The sequence below is a fragment of the Macrobrachium nipponense genome, chromosome 8, assembly GCF_015104395.2.
Source record: "Macrobrachium nipponense isolate FS-2020 chromosome 8, ASM1510439v2, whole genome shotgun sequence".
Lineage (NCBI taxonomy): Eukaryota > Metazoa > Arthropoda > Malacostraca > Decapoda > Palaemonidae > Macrobrachium > Macrobrachium nipponense.
Window position 1 is genome coordinate 106,616,709 of NC_087203.1, and position 20,000 is coordinate 106,636,708.

A 20,000-nucleotide genomic window follows, 5' to 3' on the forward strand; every position below is an offset into this window, starting at 1 on the left:
GAGAGTTTTTCCCAAATCATAATAATACGGATTTTGTAAATTACTACTACTACTGCTAGTACTGCCATTAATAATACATTATATTTAAAAACATTATAATTAAAACATTATACTTAAAATTATATTATTCCTCACGTTGCACCTTCTTCACTTGGAAAGGGGTGCTACCCTTTTCATTCTCATGCAGATTTTAGGATTGATATTGATGGGCCCGTGCCCTTACCCACACCACCACTGCGACCCACAATTGTCGATGGTCAGGTACTCATTTTATTGATTAGGTTAATAGAGATACAATGGAATGTAATGAAACGTGACAAAAGCTCTCTCTCCCTCTCTTGGGAACCGAATCCGTGACCTCTTTCAGGGGAGGGGACGAACTATAATATCTAACACGAGTGTCTCATTATTATTTATTATTTTTTTTTTTTTGGTCTATCACAGTCCTCCAATTCGACTGGGTGGTATTTATAGTGTGGGGTTCCGGTTGCATCCTGCCTCTTTAGGAGTCACTCACTTTTCTTACTATGTGCGCCGTTTCTAGGATCACACTCTTCTGCATGAGTCCTGGAGCTACTTCAGCCTTTAGTTTTTCCAGACTCCTTTTCAGGGATCTTGGGATCGTGCCTCGTAGTGTTCCTATGATTATGTGTACAATTTCTACTGGCATATCCCATATCCTACTTATTTCTATTTTCGGTCTTGATACTTATCCATTTTTTCCCTCTCTTTCTTTTATTATTATTATTATTATTATTATTATTATTATTATTATTATTATTATTATTTATTATTATTATTTTTATTTTTATTTTAATTTATTATTATTCTTATTATTATTATTATTATTATTATTATTATTATAGGAAAGGTTACATGAGTGTGTTAGGAATTCATACATTTTTTATTGGTCCTAAAACAATTCTTTCATCAGTCTTAATTAGTGGAGCAGATACAAATTTATATAGCAAAATGAAATTAAACCAATGAACGTAAGTGTGACGTCGGGTTATAAAGGGATTTGATTAACAACCATGCACTTCTAACAGCGTATTAGCTTTGAGAATTTTAATACCGTTGTCAATTGTCAATTTGAGAAATTTTTCTAAGCCCTGCCTGGTTTTCCATCACAAGAGAGACAGACAGAAACTGATTGACAAATTATCATGTTCTACCATACCTATTGGCAAACATAAAGTAAACAGAAAGACTTTCAGACACTTCTGATTACGCCATATCCTTCTAACTAAATTTTTTTTTTAGGTAATTTAGTAAAAGAAATCTGTACTCGACCTTTCAATTAAAAATAAAAATCATTTGTATGAAAATGAGAATGTCTTATGCAAAGTAATATTGTCAGGGGAGCGATGGCGCCATTTTCCATAAATATTGAAAATCGAAGGAACGTTTTAAAGGAAATGATAAATAAACTCTGGTATCACCTGACAGGATTGGCCATTTTTCTCCTTGAGACTCACGCCTCTCGTCTTCATTCTCTCCTTCTGTTCCTTTCTCCTACTCATTCTCTTTCTCCTCCTCCTATGCCTGTGCCCACTGCTCTCTTCCTCATTTCTCCTCTTCTTCTCCTTCTCCTCCTCATTCTCTTTCGTCACTTCTGTGGAAGTTTGATTTGCAAGTTTAATGGTGTTTTAGCTCAATCCATAATTATGAATGTTGAAATCATTTTTTTAAAATAATAATCACAACAATAACGATACTCCTCTTTCTCCCCCTCATTCTCAGTATCTTTCTCCCCCTCCCTAATCCGACCCCTACCCCGCCTCTCTCTCTCTCTCTCTCTCTCTGTTCGAGTGAATAAAATCATAAACGCATTTACATAGTTGTTATGGGGCAACGTCATCAGTGTATGTTTTTTTTTTATGTATTCGCCCCTGAGATTTCCACTGAATAGAGCAGATGGAATAAAAGTTAAGACAGTACCCAGACCAATTCAATTAAAAACCTTTTTTCATTCCCATTTGTAATGAAGTGGAAATGAATTTTCTCCGTTGCATTGTGTTATTCAGATGTTCACGTATTTATTCTTTTAATTACGTCGTTCAATTTCGTATTCTTTTTTAGAGTGAGGGAGGAATTTTGTCGTCTCTTTGTTTGCGAAGATAAGAACTTATTTTTTTTCATAATCTCTTGAACAAACAAGAAAACTTTGTTGGGTTCGATTGAAATGTAGAAATTTTTTGATACGACATATGATCAGGATGAAAGTTTTCAGCTCTCTTCCAGCCTCTCTCTCTCTCTCTCTCTCTCTCTCTCTCTCTCTCTCTCTCTCTCATTTGCATAAGGTCATTTTTCAAGACGAACCTGTTTTTTTTATAGGATCATTCATTTTCCCTTAATATTGGCAGCCAATTTTCGATGGCGTCAATGTTGATTCCTTCAAGAGAATCGAAGCCGTTGGACGGCCTCCTCATCATTACTCTTTTACGTCATCACTCTTGCTGTCCCCCATCTTTTCTTTCATCCGTCTTGCATTTACACACACCCCTGACCTCCTCCTCCTCCTCCTCCTCCTCCTCCTTATTTCTTCTTCCTTTTATGCTCGTGAACTTCGGTTTCATGTTCGCTTTTTATCCAGGACGTTCGCTCACGTGTCCCTTCTCTTTCCCGAAGGCTTCGTCTGAGATCCGAATCTGCTTTTCCCAGCTGCGTTTGTGCCTTTCCTTCTGTACGTTGTTGTTAAGAGTTCAGTTACTCAGCGGAGCGCAGATCTATGGCTACTGTCAAATGTGAAGCAGTACTTCTTGGGAAAATTCCATAGGAGAATACATAGGCTTTGTTTGTCAGTGTACGAATTAATCACGCGTATAATCGGGACTTCTTTCTTGTTTTACTTAGTAATTTTGATAATTGTGTGTGTGTTTTTTTTTTTCCTTTTTTTGCGTGGGTTTACATATGGGCTTGCTGTTTTTTTTGTAATATTACTTTATTATTATGCTGGGATTCAACGCTCTCTAGAACACACACACACACACACACATCCTGATAAATAATTCCCTACAAGTAAACTCTACTTGAAAGAGACTTAACTGAGTCTCTCATGTGATAAAACCTCTTAATTTTGGTCTTAACATGATCAGCGCAGACTTGCTATTGATACTTGTAAAAATACCGCTTGAGATATAAAGTTTGTTAATGGAAGGTGGTAGTAAATCTGCTCCTCACAGTAACATTTTGCTTGATAACTTGAAAACTGACGAGCCACAGAAATTCAGTGAAGTTGTGATAGGATTTTCCCCAAAGCCTCTCCCGCCCTACGGTCTGCTCTATGATCAAGACCCGGTGCTGGCATAAGGCCAGCTTAATCTTCAACAACAACTCTCCCGTAGAATTAATCCCAAAGCCTTTTCAACCAGATGAGAGGCAATTATAATTGCCTCTTATCTCTCGTTTTCCAGTTCTGGCGAGTTTTATAATCCCATTCTTTTATCAAAGTTCTTCTTAGTGAATTTCGTTCATTTTTCATTATTACCTTATATTTAATTCTTTTCAACATCCTTCCATTAGTTTATCTTTTTTGCTGTTTTTAAACTTGATACTTAATTTTATAATGTTATATATCCTGCTTCCAAAATCGTTCATAATTCATTTAATTTTTCAATTCTCTATAAAGTTTTCGTCTTACGTTCCTATTTTTTCTGTTTATCAGCTTTTCGTTACATTAAAAAAATTATTTTCCTCAATTACCTATATTCTTATATAATTTCTCTTATAAAGTTTTCATATTTCGTGTCTACTTTTTCTGGTTATTCATTTTTCGTTACCATTAAAAATCCTTTCGTCCTTCATTTCTCTCTCTCTCTCTCTCTCTCTCTCTCTCTCTCTCTCTCTCTCTCTCTCTCTACTATGCTCCCCTAATAGGGTAAGGACGCCAATAAAGCATCCTCGAGTTACATAATCAGGGAATAAGAGCGAATCTTTTTAAGAGTTTATTGCCCTCTTGTCCTCTGCATCGTCTGGTCACGGATTTGTTCTTCCCTTATTATCATTATTGTTATTATTGCTGTTATTATCATTATATATATATAATATTACTATATATATAGTATATAATATATATATAGATATATATATATATATATTAAGTGTATGTATGTTGTAGTATATATACACACATTCATTTGCTTTTATTTTTTCCTAACTCAGATATTAAAGTTCCTCTTGAAATTTTAGCATTTTATATACACTCTCTCTCTCTCTCTCTCTCTCTCTCTCTCTCTCTCTCTCCTCTCTCTCTTTCTCTCTCTCTCTCTCCTGAGTTGACATATTATTTTAATGTGTACACATTCAGAAGCATTCGTATTTGGGGTCATGGAGCTTTCACACAAAAGACCGATGACTATTTCCATCTTATTTTTACCATCATCAAAGTACGTGGAATTGGGCATTAAAGTTTCACCCAAATGAGGGGGATGGCTCAATATAGTAATGGAAATGTATTATTTCAGTTTCGGTACGGAGTAATTACTCTAAATGCGACAGAGGAAGAGGGAGAGAGGGAGTCGTGTTTAAATGGAAATGCAAGTGAGAGTTTACAATTTTATAACAAATCACTTTATGAAAATTAGACAAAGAAAGGGAGATGGAGAAGACTCGTATTAAAACTGAAATGAAATTGAAATGCAATGAAAGAAAACTTAATTTTCTAATTCAAAATGCTTTTGTATATGGTTTACATAGATAGATAGATAAGATTGATTGATTGAAATGAGATTCATTGGTTATTTTCTATAACAAAATAATTCGCCGGAAATGATATCCACAAACCATTTTCGTTTAGAAATGAGAACAAGCACCATTTCTCATTAATAAAATATTTTCCGCTGGACGAGGTATAGATTATCCTCAGTGAAGAGTAGAAAGAACTGTCATCTTCGACTATGAAATGATTTCTGGAAGAGAGAGAGAGAGAGAGAGAGAGAGAGAGAGAGAGAGAGAGAGAGAGAGAGAGAGAGAGGTCCCTGATCTCAGGCTTTGGCTATGTGAAATCTTGAAATATTAATTCCGACAAGCCGGCTTGTCCTTGTCACCCGGGTACGGAGAAAGAAATAATGCAGAGGATATAAATCTGAAATAGAACCATGAAGGACCCTCTAATAGGATCCCCTAAAAGCGCAGTGCGTGGTCCTTCCTAAAATCCCCTCAGGATACGTCTGCATTGCCCCGCCGTCTGTTGGCATCGACTGGTAAACGGGTGGGGAAGGAAAAAGGGGGTAGGGGGTGGGCTGCGGGTTCGGTGGGGGGCGGTGGGGGGATAGCGACCTTAATGTTGCAAGAGCAAGTTGTTGATGAGAGCTCCTCCTTGTTTCCTGTTCTCGAGTGATAGTACTTTCCTCTCTGACCTGGAGATGAAGGGTCCAGAGTCCTGTTTATCTTCTTGTTCAAGGGTTTAATGTTTCTTTTATTTACTACTTCTTTAAATAGCTGCGCGATGGAGGCCTTTTTTGTGTTCGTAGAAAGAATGATTTATTTTTTTATTTGTCTTCATCCAGGTCAACTTATGCGAGAAACTGAGAAGTTTTCAGTAACCTTCAACTGTCCGTTTTCCTCCCTGACACAACAGTGGCCGTTTCTCTCGTCAGTATTCTAGACCTGCGAATTATTTTCCGTCCTAATCGCCTATCCTGGAAACAAAAAATTTCTTAGACCTATTTTCCTTGCTGCAGTGACTTCCAGACCTCATTGAGGTTCTGGATGACTTACACTAGACAAGCAAGGTTTGCTTCTTGTTTCAGTAACCCTCTTTTCAGTTTTCTGTAAAAGAAAACTATTGTGCCTGCTTTGTCTGTCCGTTCGCCCTCAGGTATTAAAAAGTACTGAGGCTAGAGGGCTGTAAATTGGTATGTTGGTCATCCACCATCCAATCATCAAACACACCATTTGCAGCCCTCTAGACTCAGTAGTTTTTATTTCATTTTTTAAGGTTAAATTTAGCCATAATCGTACTTCTGGCAGCGCTGTAGGTAACATAGGCCACCACGTACCGTGGCTGAGTTTCATGGGCCGCTGATGAGAGTTTTATGGGCCGTGGCCGAGGCCACCATCGGACAGAAAGCTCGATTGCTTCGGCGCATTTTTTACTTGTTTTTATTAAGGGTGACACGTGAAGCCTGCAGTTATTGCCTCACTCTCGTGAGTTTGGAGCCAGTTTAAGGTGTGTGTGGGGGGGTGGGGGGGGGTGGGGGGGGGGGGACTCCTTTCCAAGATCCCCCACAGGATGACCAAACCCCCTTCCCCAGGACTTTATTTTTTTTATTTTTTTTTTTTTTTTTTAGCAGCTCGAACTGGCGTTCTTGGAAATGGTAAGACCTGGGAATGGTTGAAGAATTGCCTTCGTTTTAACAATTCACAGACATTGTAATTGACGAAAATGTCTTGAAGTATTTTCGCAATGAGATACGGCAGTCAAGCTGAGAGATCTGAACTGGAGCGGAATTAACCGTTGGGTGCAAAGAACCTCAAAAAGAAAGAAAGAAAAAAAAAAGGGTCTCAGTGAAGCATGTGATGAAATGAAAGAGTCCTTTTTTCGTACTTTTTTTTTTTTCCTGTGTCACTTGAGAGTTGAGACGCGTACAATTGTATATACTTGCTAATTGAATGTATGTATAATATATATATATATATATATATATATATATATATATATATATATATATATATATATAATTTATATATATATATGTGTGTGTGTGTGTGTGTGTGTGTGTGTGTGTGTGAGGAGAGAGAGAGAGAGAGAGAGAGAGAGAGAGAAAGTTTGTCCTTGTTTGTAGAGTAGCGCTTACAGCGTTGAACGATTTACTTCCCATTCATGGCTTCGAGTGTGAGTGTGAAGATGTAAGAACTTGTAATTACTCTAATTTTCTTTCTTGGATTATCAAAGAATTATAGTGGGAACCGCATCCAAAAACATTAGGAAACTGAAATATTAAATGTCCGTTATAATGATCTCCGTTGGATTTATACATACATGCACACACATGTATTATACGGAGAGGAACAGAGGTTCCCCCGAAATGGCTGTCAATATTTTTTGTTTTTTTTGCTACGATAGGCCTTGGGAGCCAGTCATAAGTTTTCGTTTTACAGTCTCCTTCCCGAAGCTAATATATGGGATCTAGCGCTCCTCACCTCCCCCCACCCACCTTTCACCCCATGGATTTACGACGAACTGGGGCAGCAACAAGGCCATTTTAGTAAATTATTGACCAAAGTGGGAGATGGAAGTGGAAGATATTTTATCTTGTAGGCCTATTACCCTATATTTTCATCGTCAGACTTTCGAACTTTCCTTTTGAAATGTTGCTGTGGATCGAGTATTAATGGGTATTTTTTGTCCCCACCATCTTCTTAGTGCTTTCATCTGTATTATTCACGTTGACGTGTTCTTCAAGGCTCCTTTCGGTTATTTTGTCGAAATTAATCTATCGTAAAAATTTTCGAGGTCATGTCTGTGATTTTGTTGATTCGAGCAAGTTTGATATCGTCATATATTTTACGAATATTTTACGAAGATATATCATTTTCTGTTTAATATATAGATATATATATATATATATATATGTGTGTGTGTGTGTGTGTGTGTTTTTTTTTTATATATATATATATATATATATATATATATTTTATATATATATATATTATATATAATATATAAATTATGTGTGTATATATATATTTACAAGAATTGGGTATGTATCAAAACCAAAGTTTTCATTTCCACGTGGCATTTTACGTTACAAGATACTATTGTCCTTCATGATCAGTATTGCAGAGACTTCACTAGAATTCAAAATATATAATATGGCATCGTAAAATACATGTAATATGATTCTTAAATAGCTTCCGGGAAGAATAAGAGCTCTGTGGACGTTTAAACTTCGAAGGAGGTATACATACGTAAGTATGACATTTTGTCGCTAAAATATTATAAAGATCTTAAAGTCTGGTATGGTTATAGACGAAATAAACCAGATCTCGCTGAAATGGACGAGAGAATAAAAGCTTTCATGAAGTAAGCAGTCGTCTCTCTTTTAAAGAAACTTGGAGATAAATAAGAATTTCGTTCGAAACTTACCGAGTCCCTCTTTGTGGAACAGGGAAACGTGATTACATGTCAGGAATAGGATTTTGAAGAACATTTGCAAACTCCAGAGGGAAAGATGAATCTTCTTCAAGGTTTGATGTATATTTGATATATCTGGAAAGAGGTTATTCATGGAATATTACAAAGTCAGAAATGCAATCAACTTCGAATATATAGTAGGAGCATCTTTATATATATAGTATACCATATATATATATCTATATATATATTACTATATATATGTGTGTGTGTGTGTGTGTGTGTGTGTGTGTGTGTGTGTATATATATATATATATATATATATATATATATATATATATATATATATATATATATTCACAGAATAGAGGGCATTGAGGTTATTGCAATTTTATATGCATCTTGTATAAAAGTGACGAGTAGTTTATGTGTGTATGTATATATTATATTCAAGAGTATATATACACACTTGTATAATGTCACATTTACGCTCTTGTCAACTTGTTTGTAAAACACGCATGTAAATGCTCATTCCTGGATTAGAAACTGATGCACTAACGATAAGAACCATTGGAGTCCTATTTATTTGTGAACCGCCTCCTCTGTAAGGCTCAGTGACAGAATGCAGTGACTTTACATGAAGGTAACTTCGAAGATGTCGTACATAGTATTACAGTTTCCCGAGAAATACCGCCATTGTTACAGACTTCTTCATGAATGTAATAAAGAAAATGGAAGGTAGGATCAAATTCAGCTCGGTTTAGTTTTCTACGAAAGACGTTATCATTACATCAGCACTCCTTAGGGGATAGCGCCGTCTGTGCACTTCCCGTGGGGCACTGTAGGAGTTGCTCAGGATGTTTGCAATACCCTTCCGCCTCTAACCGCACCCACCTTTTAGCCCTTGATTCTTCTCCATAGCTGGAACTTTTTTTTTTAACTACCGCATTTCACTTCCGTAGAGGAGAGTTGGATCAACATTTCCTTCATGCATTCCAACCCTGGTTTCTTTGACAACTCAGTTCTCTTCCATATCATTTGCTTACACCCTACTTCCTCCCTTGCTTCACCTATTCTGCCACTAACCCCTTCTCTCATCATGCTGCCATCTGGTACTGTTATTCAAATTCAAAAAGATTATACAAAGCAGTTGCTTCAATTCTTACATCGTCGATATATAATCATTCCTCGTGTCATCTTTGTCTCCATTTATCCATCTTAATTTTTCTCACGTTATCTTTCACGTTTCTGCTCTTGCAATCATTTTCAAGTCTTCCACTAATTTCTGTAGTTTCTCTTCAGTATCACAGTGCGCCATTTACAAACATCAACCATTCAAAACTATTCCTGACCTGGTTGTTTATCCCACAGTGTAGCACCTATGATTTCTGTCATCACTCCATCTATAAAAAACAATGAACAGCCATGTTGACATGACACTCTTTCCTCAGACCCGTTATATATACGAATTCATTCATTTTTTTATCTGCGAACTCCAGCACACCGCTTGCTTTCATCGTAAAAACTTTTAATTGCTAGCGACATCTTTTACACCACGCGTCCCCCAGCGCCCTCCTCGTCGAGTCACAATCACGTCCAGCGTATAAGCTTTTCCAGGGTCCACGCAAGCCACACAGAAACGTCTCCCATTCGCTTTCCGAGACTGAAACCGATCTTTTTCCTCACGTGACGTTTCCTAGCAAACACTCCTCGCTCAGCAGACCTCCTCTTGGTTTAGGCCTTCACTCTTCTTCCTCTGTCAGTTTCTGTTGTCGAATTTTCTCACTTTCTCCATTAAAATTTAGGTTGTACATTCCCATGGTATACTATATATAACATTATGCGATGCTTGTGTGTGTATATATATATATATATATATATATATATATATATATATATATATATATATATAATGCATGTGTATGTATGCATTCATGTTGATGCATATTGTTTGTGCGTGTATTAGAGTGGACATGATTGCATTTTAGTACAATTATAACTTTCCATTTTTACATATGTTTCCACCATCAGTTTTTGTCATTTCCCACGAAATTTCCCGGTCAAATATTGCAGTGAATATAGTTTTTCTATTATCAATCGTAACTGCCATTTATAAATAAAAATGCTACGCTTTTTTTTTCTGTTAGCATTTACCTCCGAGCAAGCGGGGCACGACGGTCGTGCTTGCGTTTGCTATTTGTGTTTGTGCTTGCGAACGATCAATATTTTTCTCATCACATTTGCTTTCAGCGTTGAAAGTTACTTTTTTTTATACTCTGACGCGCGACGGAAAAGTTATTTCAAAACGCTTTTTCAAAGTCGCTTCGTATAAAAACACTTGTCTCGTCGTGTTTCGTAAAGCCTATTTAAAGGTGTCCCTTTTAAGTGAATAGTGTCAGTAGATCCATGCCTTATTTATTGGTGTTTTATGTATTGATAAATAATAAAGTGCATTCATTTAATATATATATATATATATATATATATGATATATATATATATTACATATACATGGTATAATACAATGCATTAAAAACGTGTGTTCCCAACTCTTACTATATTAATATATTATTTATGTTCTTGTTTTGAAGTCAAACTATTTTCATGTATTTTTGGTCCATTTCATCAAAAGCTATATCTGTTTTAATTTCAAAATTCCATCCTCATTGATAAAGATTGGTATCCCTGTTCGGATAAAAAAAAATAAACATCAGTGAATTACGTGCTCGCGTATGTCTTGTATTCATAATTTCATCCGCTTTTCTTTTATTTCTTATGTATTTTTGTTCTCTAGTAATAACGTCACTATTCAAGTCATTTTGCAGCTGTGGTACCTAATATATCCATCTTCTTGCTCACTATTCTGTTATAGTTTAAAGGAAGAGTCGATACCCTCACATAAACCATTGCTGAATTTTCCCTTTCTCAGTGGACGTGTGGGACGGTCAGGACGAGCCAGTGGTATACCACGGAAATACCCTCACCAGCAAAATAACCTTCAGGGAGGTCGTCGATGCTATAGCCAGCTATTCCTTCGACTTCTCTGCGTAAGTAGGATAACTCTATCATTGTACTGATTCACAGTATGAGAGGTAAACGCCTACTCCCCCAAATCCCTAGATTTGTGTGCAAGGGCGATTGTAAAAGCACTGGTCGTTGTCATACAATGTCTGTCTCACTGTTTAAGTGGGATGTATGTCCCTTACTGTATTTCTTCTTAGATGCTGTGTGCCCCTTACTGTATACTTCCTCTTAGATGCTGTGTGCCCCTTACTCTACTTCCTCTTAGATGCTGTGTGCCCCTTACTGTATACTTCCTCTTAGATGCTGTGTGCCCCTTACTGTATATTTCCTCTTAGATGCTGTGTGCCCCTTACTCTACTTCCTCTTAGATGCTGTGTGCCCCTTATTATACTTCCTCTTGGATTTATCTCCGGCTCAGCTGTAGATGTTCATTTAAAAAAACTTACGTGAAGTCACATCATTCATTGCTGTTACCGCTGACAAAATCTTTAAATTTTGTTTGCATATTATTTATATACAGCTCAAGACAGACGATACAACTATCGGTGCTTTTATGTTATGTAATTTAAGAAAATTAAGGCTGTCGGAAGGACACGCTTCCAACTAGCGTAGTAATAGAAGGCAATGCAGCAGTAAAAGTGTGGTAGAAGCTGATGCCTTTTGATATATTTCTACTTCCTTGCAATTCCGTTTGAATTTATAGCTTTGTGCATCCATAATACACCTGTGGAATATAGTTGAAAGGTAAGTATTAGCTTGAGCTGAGCTGGTCTATAGCCAGCATGGGCTTCTAAATAAAATAGAGTTTCACTTAATAGTTAGCTTTTAGTGGATACGAACAAAACAATGAAACTATTGCCAGTTTTTCCAGCAGTAATGACAACATCTGCTGTCTCCTTAACAATATTCAAGAATCCTAGAAACAGTAGTAGCTGTAACAGAAACATTTGCTCCTATTTCGAACACAAAAGTGTTAGTAGCAGCACCAGCAGTAGTAGCGCCTACTGTTATTCAGAACATTAATCACCAGTCGTAGCAATTTTCAGAATCCTTTTAGTAGTAGTCGTAGCAATTTGCAGGATCCTTGCAGTAGTAGTAGTAGTAGTTCCTGTTATTCCGACCGTTCCAACAGCCTAGAGGAGCTGTTGGCCGAGTTGAATATCTTGCCACATCGTCCTGGTTGGGGAATTGTGGCCAATGTAATAGTTCAGAGGATGATGGCAGCGAACGCTTCTCCTTTGGTAAAATAAATAGGGAGCTTTCACTGAGTCTGGGACTCGAGGTCCTTGTGCTATGGAAGCCTTTGGCGTTCGAACTCGATTAATAATGCATGCGTAGCCTCGTTGGGCATGCGGGAATACGTATGTGTGTAGTCGTCTTTGAGCTTGTACCGTGTATGAAACGAACGGTAAAGGAAAGAAAATACCCATTTTTTTTATTTTTCGACTTTTTGAAAATATTAAATATATGAGACCCCTAGCAATCAACTAAACATTTTTTAAAATCCTGTTTTAAAGTTATTTTTTACATTATTCATCGTCTAACCATCAGTTTGTTTTTGTGGCGCTTTCGTTTATGTAAGATAGTATAAACATCGATGTGTGCATGCCCCGTGTAGTACATCCGTCTGTTATTTGTTATTTATGACGCATTGCCTTAGAATAAAATCTCTAGAGGGGATTTTCATTTGATGATTTAAATTGTCATCGAGGTAATTCATTTCAAATCTTCGAATGACCAGAGAATATTATCGAAAGAGGAACTTTTATTGAATTATATAATAATTCAAGGAATTGACCAGACGTTAGCAGCGGAATAAATGATTGGTGAATGCTAGTTTTCTAAATTGTTCAAGTTCATTTTAAATCCAAAGTGTGTAAAAGTTAAAATCCAGCCCCAAGTTAACTGACGTTTGAGAGTTTTGCAGATTTTGTAATAAGAAATGTGTAAAAAAAAAAAAAAAATAAAGTAAAGAGCTGAAACAGATAACAATCCGTACTAAGTCCCCTGGCCTAACGCCGGACCATTTAGCCCAAATTTCATGCATCCATTTCTTTGAGGTTGAAAATAGCAATGCAATTGAAAATTCCCACGTTAAAACAAAGAAGAGAAAAACTCTCCTCAGTAAATTTTTAAGAAAAAAAAAAGTCTAATTTTAAAAGAACGGAAGACGAGACCCGAAACGCTTACAAGGTCTTGTGTACCTACACGAGGTTTTGAAAGGAAGAGATCAGTTTCTTCTTATTTCCTTAACATTTTCTCTTCTCTTTTAAAATACCCATTGTTTTATTTTTCCCCTTTGAGTCAATATCTCTCTCTCTCTCTCTCTCTCTCTCTCTCTCTGTGGAGCACGCCGAAATAACTCTCTGGGTCACCCTGCTGCGGAGACGAGACATGTTTCTGACATGTCTCGTACGGTTCACGGGCTGTGCGAGTGACGTCTACGCGATCGTTCTCTCTCTCTCTCTCTCTCTCTCTCTCTCTCTCTCTCTCTCTCCGGTTTTATGTAATTACACATATAGATATATAAGTAAATGTAAATTTATATATATATATATATTCTTTATATATATATATATATATATTATAATATATATATATAGATATATATTATTATATATATATATAGAATTGTATACCTTATAATATAATTATATATAAATATATAATATATATTAGTATATGATATATATATATAAATATATACAATTCGTATGTTTACAACTTCTCCATTCATTCTTTGCTACAGGTACCCTGTGATAGTGCATCTAGAGAACCATTGTTCCATCCGGCAGCAGCGGCAAATGGCGAAGATGCTTAGGTCTCTTTTAGGAACTTACCTCTACATCCACCCGCCGGACGCCGAGAGGTCAGTCACTGACCTCAGTCCGCAAGATCTCAAATACAAAATCTTAATCAAGGTAAGTTGTCGTTTCGTAAATTGTTATCTTATTATTAGGGATTCGGGAGGTATGTAACTTCCCCCACACCCCCTCCCCGGTTTATTATTATCATTATCATTATTTTATTTTGTAATATGGTTTAGCAATGATATTCTTAACACCGATTAAGCATTTTATTCTTTATTCTTGCCCAACCCCGATATTGCCTAGCCCCGATAATTATGAAGTTACTGACGAATTCTGAAATATGTCATTGAAAGAAAGGTTTCGTTAGAAAACAGTGACCCCGGCTTGGTATTAAGCTGAGATTTTTTTTTTCTTTTTTTACTGATATTGTACCAGATGTAGAGGAAAACCGGTTCCATGAAATTTAGATTAAACTCGGTTATGTTGGATGTTGCCAAAAACCTAAATTGCCCTCCTTCTCCAAGGCAGTTAAAGGAATATTGTTCTATTATGCATGCATGCTAGTAAATGTCAGTTGTTAAATTGACATCGATTGTTATGCAAATGAGGCTGTGGCGCCCATGTTGATTTTTTTTTATATATTTGTGACTATTATTCCAATTTTATTCAGATTTGATGTGTAGTCTACCGTAATTGAGGCAACGTGGATCAAGTAAAAGGAAATGGATTATTATCTCCCTGAGAAAATTGATGCAAAATTATTATTATTTATATATTATTATTCATAATGTTGTTGACGTGTTGCATAGACGTAAAGAGCATTCATTATTTTTGTTTTTTAAAATGAACTGTGACAACAAACATCCTCTGAACTATTCTTTACCTGATCTAGCTGCGTTTTCCTGTTACTGCAAGCAGTGTTTTTTTTTTTTTTTTTTTTTTTATCAAGCTCAACATTACACAGTTCGCTAGGAGTTTTGTCTTACTACAACTAAATAGGTAATAGTTTGCCTAGCGTACTTGTGGCCTCTTCTGGTCTCCAAATATTGTGGCAACAGGCAAATCAATTCCTGCTCTCTGCTGCTAACGTCTCTTGAACTCAGGTCTATCGGTTTTATTTTCTGTTCCCCTTTTTTGTTTACTTATCAGCTTTTCCTGTAACGTGGCTCTCTTTGCAGCCTGATTTCCCTTTGGAGTCCTTAGATGTTTTAAAGTCTGTTGACTCATTCCACAAAGGCCTTGAGCTGAAGATTTAAAGAAAACAAAGAAATACTTTAAAGTAGCATCAAATATAGAAATGGAGGTGTAAGAGCCACAGAGGTGGGCCTACCCACCTCCCCTCTTAAACCATAATGGGTTTTATCATTTATTATATCTTCCACCACCTCAGCACCCCACAAACCACACGACGTTGCTTCATTCCCCCACTGTGCCCCATTTGGAGCTGATCATTCAGCGATCTCCATCAAAGAGTGAGAATTCATGAGAATTGATGTCCTCCTCGCGTTCTCCACGATGAGGCACAACGACCCTATCTTACGAATCTCCATTTTTAGGGCTCTTTTATACCTTCCCGTATTTCATTCCCTTGCGCCCTTCTGCCCCATTGATGGCTTCCACATCCGAAATCGTCAGAAGTTTTCGTTTGTGAATACTTCTCTTTGTGGGATTGGGCTCTCTCTCTCTCTCTCTCTCTCTCTCTCTCTCTCTCTCTCGTTTCCTCCGAAGATTCATCCGTAAAATCAAAGAGCGAAAGGTTTTGGGGGAAAATGGTTCTTTGTCGATTTCTCGTAATTCGTGATAACAGCCTTGTCGCTCAGAGTTCAGATCCGTCAGGAGTAAAGATTGTCTCATTTCCCAGTTGAGGCAAAACATAAAGATTTTAAAGGTTGGCAGATGACGGAAATATTTCCCTTTATGATTCGATATGACGCAATTAAATGTTTTACGTTAGTCTTTGCAAGTCGTCCAAGTTACGATTTAATGATTCCGAGACACCGAAACGGGTTAGCTGCCCAAATCTAACCCATGTCGTGCGAGAAAGGCAGAGGTTCCACATTTTAGTTGTCCTCCTCCTCCTCCTCCTCCTCCTCTCCAAACCACGCGGCCAGCCCCCCACCCACTTGCCTCTTCTCAAAAGCAGAATTGTCGGATGGTCAGGTTCGTAACTCTCCCAGACGTGATATATCTGACTCTGCAAGACTCAACTTTGTCTTTCCCGGAGAGAATTACCTGTCATGTACTCCAGGACAGTTATTAATCTCGTCGGGAAAAGGAACTCACTCGAAGACCCCCAAGGATTAATGAAGTTATTTACCATTTATCAAAATGCTGTGCGAATGATGCCAGGTTGTATACGAATGTATGAGTACGTACAGGTGTCCGCGTGTATGTAAATATGTAATCACATTGTGGTTTTGCAAGAACACTTCAGTCAGTCAAGTTTCTAGATGCTCATACATACTTGTGAAATCCCCTGACAGAAATAAATTTAATACATGAGCAGTAAACAATCACACTAAGAGATGTTACTAGATTCGGTTAATTTTCTATCTGCTTAGAACAGTTTTTAATGAACGCCTTTTTTAAGTCATGTAAACGTTATTGTAATCATAGATATGTGTTCAAGAGAATTCGTATAAACGTTATCTAATCTCATATCAACTTCATGCTCGATTACGTAATTAATATGTTCAGACTCCTTCAATTATGCCATTCGAGCGCACTCAAGCTTGTGTAAAACTTGTCAGAACTCGTATAAGCGAGGCTTTACTGTTTCACTCGACATGAAAGTCGTGAAATTTATAAAGGACATGTTTCCGAACTCACACATGAGTGTCTTTCCTTTGTTTATTAGAAATTTTTTTTCTCTAATTCATATACAAGTCGTCATCAGTTCAAATGAGCGTCTTTCTTGAACTGATATGAAAATTTGATACGACTGTATATAAATATGATGCCGGAACACAAACATATTATTAAGATTCGTATGGCACCGAAATACGAACGTGCAAGTCATCTAGACTTTGTTTGTCCAACTTTTCGAGAATGAATTGCCCAATGCTTTTACGTTATCAAGATTTCCGACAGACAGGATCGCTTATCTTGGTCAGCAAAGGTTCCAAACTTTTCAAGGAATCGAACTGTGAAATCCTCTGTCAAACATCTCAAGTAGTTCCAGAACTTTTACCATTTTCGATATGAAACGATTAAACTGACTTGCCTTTTGACTTAATCAGTGAAATAAGTATTTAGTCGCTACTTAACTGTGATAGGTCGAAACCACTGGGGATTGCGTCGTAGGTCTGACAACTTCACTCCCGTATCTGTATGCGTATAGGTGTGTGAGTTTGCGTGCGCGCGCTAGCATGTATATTGGTGAGACGAGGGGTAGCTGACGTGATATCCGATCATTATCTAGAGGTTAAATAAATGTGAAAAAGTATACTTCAGTTTGCGGTGATGGGGATGGGCACAGGATTATTTATTTGATAGAGTTAGGTTAAGTAAGTTTAACGAACTTATAGGGAGAGATGGATGAAAATGCGCTGCTGATAAAGATACAGAAAATATACGATTATGGTGAATGTCAGTGAAAGAAAATAGGTGAACTGCATGCTTAGTACTAAGTACTTAGTACTAAATAAGTACTGAGTACTTATCTGGGGCTTACATGTGGAGTAAGAAAAGTCGAAAGTGTGTGAAATGTGCAGTAGAGATACGACGATTTGGTAATCAGGTTAAGAGGTCAATCAGGGCCCTTTGAGAGGGCTGGGTCACACGGGTTGGGAGAACGGGGGAAGATTTGTCGGTGGAAATGGGACATGATTCCAGAACTCTGATGATATTGAGGAGGGTGACTCGGAATAAATTCTGGATGGAATGAAGCGACATCGATATAGGAATGGAAAGGACAAATTTTCAGATACAGGATGTGCTAGACTCCATGCAAGGAATGGTTGGCCGTTACGAGAATAATATCGTCGAAATTTCCAAGGCAAATGACGTCGTCTGCTTCCCAAAGACACCCGACCCGTAAGCTTCGAGGGGAGGCTGAGGGCTAGGGAGGGAAGGACATGAAAGGGAAAGTTGCCTTAGCAGGGTACAAACTTTACGGTAACCCAAACCTCTCTCTCTCTCTCTCTCTCTCTCTCTCTCTCTCTCTCTCTCTCTCTCTCTCTCTCTCAGAGTATTTATGGCCAGATTCTCAAGATTCAGATCCATATTTAAGTTTTACCTGATCCCTGTAGCGAAGAAGAAAATAACCTGGAATGGAAAGGATATAAAATATCGTATGTGTTCACGGTTTGTTTAGAGGTCAAGAGCTTTTGCTGATGTGACGCCAGGAAAAATATATACATCAGTCTATCCAATCCTATCGTTATTTACATTCGTCATATCCCCACCATGAATACACACAGTAGGGTGTCCCTATAGATTATGAAAAATACGCGATGGGCATTAAAAAAAAAAAGTGCCTAACAATCAAGGAAGCGTGAGAGTGCGTGCAAATTAGAGGTGAGTGGCTCATTGCGTGTAGGGGTATTTCAAGCGCTTCTGATGAGCATATCGTCGTGTAGCTGTAGAAAATAACATATGTTGTGGAAGTTTCCTGCACCGTGGGCTCATCCACATCATAGCAGTTGAAGTATAATGTGGCTGTGACCGTTGTGTTTTCCTCCGAGGAAACTGCTTAATGTTACACTGACATGCGCATGCACAATATACATATATATATATAGATATATATATATATATATATATATATATAATATATATAAGATATATATTATATATATATAATATATATATATATATTGTGACGAAGTGCCAAGTATCTGGTTACTACACTTACCATTCATTAATTGATACCTCACAACAGCCAGACACCTGAACCTTCATCACAGGTACTAAACACCTGAATACTCTAAAGGTAACAGTGATCCCTTAAACAACTTACCAGTATTGCAGAAAATCAGACCAAGTTCATTAAAACAGGTGTGAGGTAATCTTATGTGTAATTAAATTAATTAAAGGGCATCACTCCATCAACAACTTTAAAAGTCTAAATATTTAACAAATTTCAGAAGTCTAAGTACTTCCCTGCTTCTAACTCACTTCAAGTAAATTCAAGTAAATTACGACTCTATGTTTCTACCTAAGCTAAATATAATCATATATGTAATTATACTGGTGAAAAAGAAAACACTTATAAAAATTTTAAATACAAAAATTTATTATTAAACTGAAAATTTATAAGTGAAATTCACAATATCAGGGAAAATTACTGTTACTTGAAAACAAAGCAAAGTTTAATTAATTGTTGAATTACTTAAGTAAAATTAAATCAAAATTAATTTATCACAAAATTCAAGAAAATTAATTCAATCGAAATTCAAAAGGGTCAGGCAATAATTAAAATTTGGAATTTAATTCACAAGTGCTAAACAATAATGAAACCTGAAAAGAATTCTAAGTAAATGCAAATTAATTCACAAGTGTTAAATTCAATTAAATGTGCAACGATTAATTAATGAAAACAACCAAGTTAACTAAATTGTGAATTCAATTGAAAACACAGAAAAAGGTGTAAAATACCAAAATTGCAAAAAGTACCAATCACACAGAATATAAAATAAAAACTCCCTTCAATAAGAAAATGTGAATAAATGCACACACACAAAAATCACTTCAAATGTAACAAACAATGTGTAAAAATTTAAATCGCTTGACTCAAACCATTGTAACTATTAGTTGCAACTAATAAACTTCCATTAACACACTTTACCTTGGTACCAAATTTCTTTCTGCTGCTGCTCGTTCAAAAAATTTCCCCCAATTCACATTTCACAAAAGATAAGGCGCCGTTACACACTTTTACAATGTTTGTTCAGATTCCACAAAAAGCACTAAATAATACTAAATAACTCTAAGAAATCTCAAATCTGAAATCTAAAAGTTACGAGTGACCAATTTACGTTACGTTAATATTAATTCAAAAGTGATGTGCGAGAGAGAGAGAGAGAGAGAGAGAGAGAGAGAGAGAGAGAGAGAGAGAGAGAGATGTCTGAACGCCAGGGATTCAA

General features: G+C 36.7%; 1 protein-coding gene across 6 annotated transcripts in view; it reads left to right on the forward strand.

Moving 5' to 3' along the window:
• Window positions 1–20,000, forward strand: part of LOC135222946 (inactive phospholipase C-like protein 2) — a 658,580-nt gene that overhangs the window by 605,730 nt on the left and 32,850 nt on the right. For all 6 annotated transcript variants that reach the window (XM_064261397.1, XM_064261392.1, XM_064261394.1 and 3 more), the window contains 2 exons: window positions 11,010–11,127; window positions 13,854–14,025. In XM_064261397.1, the coding sequence (XP_064117467.1) occupies window positions 11,010–11,127; window positions 13,854–14,025 (290 nt within the window). The remainder of the gene's footprint in view (window positions 1–11,009; window positions 11,128–13,853; window positions 14,026–20,000) is intronic.